We start from the raw sequence: 6000 nt of genomic DNA, 5'->3' as shown, positions 1-6000 counted from the left end.
CAAAAATGCCCCCTGCTCAGCTCTGGGCTTCTCCTCAATGTGTCTGCTCCCCTGCTTTTTCTGGTCTTTGCTTTTTCTCCCTGTGGGAAGCTAAGCTGTAACATACCCCAAATTCATCTTTAGGGTGTAGGGAGGATGCACATCAGCCCCTTCAAACAGCAAAGCGTCTGGGCTGAGGGCACAATCCTGGCTCGGGAGATCAGGATGAGTCTGTCTCGCTGGGGAGATCATCACACCCCTGAAACCGAGCTGTTCTAACCTGGAATAACCACGGTGACTCCAAAACGCTGCCTGAGCTTGTTTCACAAATAACCCGTGTGATAAATTTTATAAATGCATGAATGAATTCTAAATAAATCACTGCTGATGTTCAAAACCGCTGCAGAAAGACCTTGCCCTTGTGAGCTTTGTTCCAATTAAAAAGCTTTTTGCTCCTAAAACCTGGAACTTGAATTAGACCAAAAAAATGACTCCCGGATGCCACCTCACAGCTCCAATGGATCATTCCTCATGCAGATGGGCAGATGCATAAAGACCATCTGGAGCCATCAGGGGAAATAGTGTCTCCGGTCCAGCGTTTGCTTTGTACCACCTTTCAAAGAAAAGCCATTTCAAATATTAACAGCCAAATATCCAGAACGCTAATACTTGCAAATGACAGGTCACCTGCACCTCCGCATTTTCCCTGTCATCCCGCGTTTAGTCATGCGGCGTCGGAAGATAAAAAGCAAAATTATGCTATGCAAATGAAGTGAACTTTCACATCAGCTTATCTAGTTATTGTCCCTTAAATACGGCAATTATTATTTCTATGGCACAATCACTCCTCGCTGCTGCGGGCGCGTTATTAACTTGCGGGAGCACAGGCTCTTTTACGAGCTGTTAACATTCATTAGCGCTTCAGGTCCTAACACAGGGGGAACCTTTCCTGTGCTCATTGTCATTCACCGTGTGACACCGAGAGCACCGGGGACACGGCCAGGACGGCGAATTCCGATGGTGGATTCGCTGGGGCTCTGGGCTGACATCAGACCGCGCGTCACTGTCGTCCTCCGCAGTTGTCCCTGGGGACAGAAGCAGTCCGGGGTGATAATCATTTAGATTGCTCTTGAGCTCCAGAGGTTTCGGAAAAGGCTTTTCTTTCGCTGTCCTGTGCAATCATGTTGTCATGGTGACCAGAGCGGGATGCTGGACACCAGCCTGGCTCCCTCCTCAGAGGATGGGCTGGTAGAGTGATGAAGCTGATGGTTTCCAGTGGTGTTTTGCCATACCTGAGAAGAAAGAAACATCAAAAAGAAAGAAAGAAAAAGAAATCTTTCCTAAAACAAATTTGGAATTTTTGCTTACCCACGATGATCAGAGATTCAAGGTTCTCCTCATCATTTTGTCGAACAAAACATAAAATGTAAGAAGCCTAATCATGGGATCAGACTAAAAACTTCTCGTAGTTTGAGCGGTTCTGGAGCAAAACTGGTTTGAGTGGGGCTGCACCGGCCAAACCTGAGCTGTGGCTCCTTCGTGCTGTTCCCTTGCACAGACCAAACTCCTTACACAGATAACCATTTAATCCTCTGACTAAATGTCTCCTCAGCAGGAGTGAGGCTTCAACCAATTAATTGATAACTAATACTGTATTGTGTTGTGAATTACCTGTGAACTTTCTGGATTCTGCAAGCACAGCACTGATGAACCTGCTGTGATTTGATGTGCCTTCATTACTGGAACAGTCACATCAGATCCTCACCCTCCTCCCACCTGAGCCATCTCTCTTCTGTATCCTGAGCAGCTCCAAAAAGATATTGTGGAATCACAGAATGGTTTGGGTTGAAGGGACCTTCCCAGCCCCCAGTGCCCCCCCTGCCATGACAGGGACATCGTCACCAGCTCAGGGTGCTCAGAGCCCCGTCCAGCCTGGCCTGGGATGTCTCCAGGAATGGTTCATCCACCACCTCTCTGGGTACCTGGGCCAGGCTCTCACCACCCTCAGGGACAACAATTCCTTCCTCGTGTCCAGCCTGAATCTCCCTCCTTTAGTTTAAAACCACCACCCTTTGTCCTATCGCAACAGGCCCTGCTCACAAGTCTGTCCCCATCTTTCTTACCAGCCCCTTTTAAGTACAGAAGAGCCACAATAAGGTCTCCCTGGATTTCAGGATGTTTAACCAGTTTTGCCAATGGGAATACATGCAGAAAAGAACATTTGCCAGAGACTGGCCAAAGTTTTGCTCTGCTGAATGAAAGGAATTATAAAAGGGAACTAGAATCAACTCAAAGGGAGCGTGTGCTGCCTTTACAAGGATACAGCGTTTCGGCATCTCCTGAAAGCTCTGGTGCTCCTGGACGGTGTCAGTGGGTGATGGATGCGGGTGGGAAACCATCCAGGGAAACGGAGCCAGCTCTGAAACGGCGGCTTGGGAACATCGGGGTGGGATGTAGGACACGGTGCTGAGTCAGCAGGCTGGCGAGGAGCCCGCGGGCAGCGCTGCCACCGCTCCACTGGCCGGGGCTTGACGTTCATTCCTTTTCTGACTGCCATTGAGAGGATGAGGCTTTGTGCTGACCGGGATGTAGCAGTCTAATCTTTAGTTTTACAGCTCCTCCGCTGCCAAAGCAATACAGCTTTCTAATGCCTGGAGGTTAATTAGACAAATGCACTTGCCATTTCAGTGTGAAAATATAACTTAGCTTCCAAAAAAATCCAGCAGGTGGGCCATGTCATTAAAAAAAAAAAAAAATTGAAAATCAAATCAACAAGCATGGGGAGGCCAGGAGAGGGGGGGCAGCGCACCCCAGAGCTGAACCAGCGCTGCAGAATGTGCCCCGGGCCACCAGCAGCCACCAGCTCTGCTCACCCAGGACAAGGGGTGGTGGGTTTAAACTAGAAGAGGGAGATTCAGGCCAGACATTTGGAAGGAATTGTTGTCCCTGAGGGTGGTGAGAGCCTGGCCCAGGTACCCAGAGAGGTGGTGGATGAACCATCCCTGGAGACATCCCAGGCCAGGCTGGACGGGGCTCTGAGCACCCTGAGCTGGTGACGATGTCCCTGTCATGGCAGGGGGGGCACTGGGGAGCTGGGAAGGTCCCTTCAACACAAACCATCCTGTGATTTTATGATTCAGTGGAACGTCAGCATGCGCTGAACAATTGATGGAGATTGTCCCACGGACCTTCCTGAATGCTCCCACAGCTTCACTATGAAACAGAAACATTTTCCACCAGTAGCTCAAATACTCTAAGCTTACATCGACAAGACGGGGCACAGTGTCTTCATGGTTTTAACCAGAGTGGCTTTTCAAAGCTCCTTCATTTTACCACTGTGGCAATGCATTTAAAGGAGGAACTTTCTGTTGTTCTGTAAAATTTCTTGTTTAAGCCACGTGTCTTTTTGTTCTGCAAGGAAGGAGAAACACACCCGTAGTCTTGAAGCAGGTCATGCTTTGTAACCTGTTTTTTTCAGAGCAGCTCAGCTGACGTCTTTTGCTGAACACAGTGTCCAAAACAGCCTGTTTGTGAAGTGCAGTCACTACATTCATTAAATATGGAGCAACTGAAGGAACATAAATTTTCTGTTATCTATTTACTCACGTCTCCTTGGCCCAATGGTTTATTTTGGTAGGGTACCAATGCCCTGGGCAAACAGGTCGCTTGAGCCACTAATAGTATTTCTTTCTTCTCTGCTCAGCCTATAATGACTACTTCTCTCTTCCTCTTTATCTCTTCCTCTTGCACCCTCTCTGTAGTAGTAAAGATCGTATTCTTCATTTGTACCTGAGGGTGCCCATCCTACACGAATTTATGAAATACCACAAAATTCTAAAGGGTCTTAAAGAAATTAGTGAAGGCAAAGTAGCTACTTTTGTGTTTTTCTACTACTAGACAGACGTTAATCCTCAATGAGTTATGTTTGCACAAAGCCAGTAACACCGTTTATCTTATCTGACCTTTGTTGAGTTGACTTATTAAGTGTTATTTATAACTACTCTTAATATGCAGTCAGTGTACAAGTGGCTTGTATAACGATTCAGGAACAATCACAAACTAATTTCCCACTGATAATTCCTCAGGTGCTTGAATAAAACGAAGACTGCATTTGCATGTCTGCCCAGAAGGAAGTCATATCCCTGAAAAATATTCTGGTTTGCAAACTGCATTAGTCAATGACTTTAGCACAGTCACTTTCACAAGAAATTATGCTAATACATGTGGAAAATTTCATTTTCCTTACAAAAAATGTAAGCGCAGTAAGACACAGAACAGTCCAAATGACTGCAGAGATACGCTGCCCCAAGTAATTGGCTGCAGGATCCATTCAAATAAATCATGCTTTGTTAGGGAAAAAAATCAGGCAAGTTAAAATCAGATACAGCTATAGCTTAGCCTTCGATAAACAAATAGCATTCAGGATTTAATTAGAATACACATGCATTGTGTTACACACAACACGCGCGCGTTCAGGACTCGCTGCACTTAGCTACTGTAAAAATAAGCACCTTTGAAATACCCCAGATAGCCTGAAACAACTCAAAATCTCATGTACCGTTTAAAATAGCAGCATAACAGATAACCAGCGCTGCCGTGTATCGCTGAGCATCCCGGGCACCAGCCCTGGCTGCGGCATGGAGTGGAGGTGCCACCCCACAATGTCCCATGTCCCCACACAAATAACAGGGTGTGAAAATAACGCAAGAACCTCCAGGCCACCCATTGGAAAAAATACGTCCCTTGGGTGGTGGGTGCTGCTGAGCTCCAGGATGCGCAGGGACCCACCGCAAGGCAGCTGGGGTGAGCAGCAGAACCTACGTCCAACGTTTGCTCCTCAGCCAGCAACACAAACCCCAGCGCCAGCACAAACCTATGAATATTTCAGCAGCAGGGATGCGATGCCTTCGCCAAAATCCCAAGTTCTTGATTGCCGGCTTTGAAAGTAATTTCTGTTTGAATAACACCATCAAGCTCCGCTTGGAACCAGCTTTTTAGTCAAAGGAACATACAAATATTCTCATGTCCACGAGGCATAGCATTAACTGAAAAAATCATGAGAAAGACTCCCTTGAATGAAGCCTACGGTCTGGTTTGTGAATCTTTAATATGCATTTCTGCAGCTCTGTTCAACACTCAGCAAATTCATATTCTTTTTGACAGAGTAGACATTTTCATAAAGTATTTATAGCAGTCGAGCGAAATAACCATCTTTCTCGAGATCTTTATTCGCAAACATTGTTTCTCAAGTAATGGCTTTTTAACTGAGGTTTTGGAGAGTCTGTTCTAAAATCCCAGTCTTCCTTATTTACCCTATAAAGAGATCAAATAATAAAATGGAAGTGCAATTAAACTGGTTTTTCCAGTGGAGAATACTTGCATCTATAAAAATATGTGTGTAAATTCCGACTGTTCCGCACGACTCAATTATTTATGAGCAAGGAGGACGAGTGAGAACCGGGAAGGAAAGAGCAAACCCGGACACATTCGTCTGTTGCTGAAACGCAGCCAGTCCCCTGGGTATGTCCCCAGCGTGCTGAGAATGGCTTGTTCTTCAGAGAAAATGCCTTTGATCCATCAATTGATAAAAATCACTACACGCCACAACTGACAGCCTTCTACTACACGAGTATTTTTTCTACAGCTACATTTCTTTCAATAAGCCGGTAATGTTCAAGTGAAAGAAAGCACTACAATAAAACACAAATAATCTATGTTCCTTGTTACCCAACATCATTTCCATTTGTTCATAACTCTCTTCATGCTTCCACATGCAGGTTCCAGACTGAAAATGGCAACCAAAAATAATGTTTGAACTCCCCTTTGCTGCTCTGGCTTCTCTGCCCCAGCTGTGCAGACCTTTGCAAGGCAGCTTGATGCTTCATTTCAGCCCAGCACCAGTTCTAGATGCTGGTTTCAAGTGGTCACATCCCTCCTCATCTTCCACCAAACCCACTTCACCCCGACACACAGCCAGGAGCAAATATTGCTAATAGTCTCTGCACAGACTGCTGCAAATGC

The 6000-nt window shown here is 46.0% G+C and overlaps 1 protein-coding gene across 1 annotated transcript in view; it reads right to left on the bottom strand.

The window, feature by feature from the left end:
- Positions 1 to 1093: 1093 nt before the first annotated feature.
- BRWD3 (bromodomain and WD repeat domain containing 3) overlaps positions 1094 to 6000 on the bottom strand; it is a gene marked incomplete at its 3' end in the record, with an annotated part of 75643 nt that continues 70736 nt past the window's right edge. The window contains exon 41 of the mRNA XM_082062200.1: positions 1094 to 1271. Coding sequence (XP_081918326.1) covers positions 1094 to 1271 — 178 coding nt within the window. The remainder of the gene's footprint in view (positions 1272 to 6000) is intronic.

The sequence above is a fragment of the Streptopelia decaocto genome (assembly GCF_964273445.1).
Source record: "Streptopelia decaocto genome assembly, chromosome: 10".
In the NCBI taxonomy this organism is placed as follows: Eukaryota; Metazoa; Chordata; class Aves; order Columbiformes; family Columbidae; genus Streptopelia; species Streptopelia decaocto.
The sequence above is the reverse complement of the archived record's forward strand: the minus strand, read 5'-3'. Positions and strand labels throughout refer to the sequence as shown.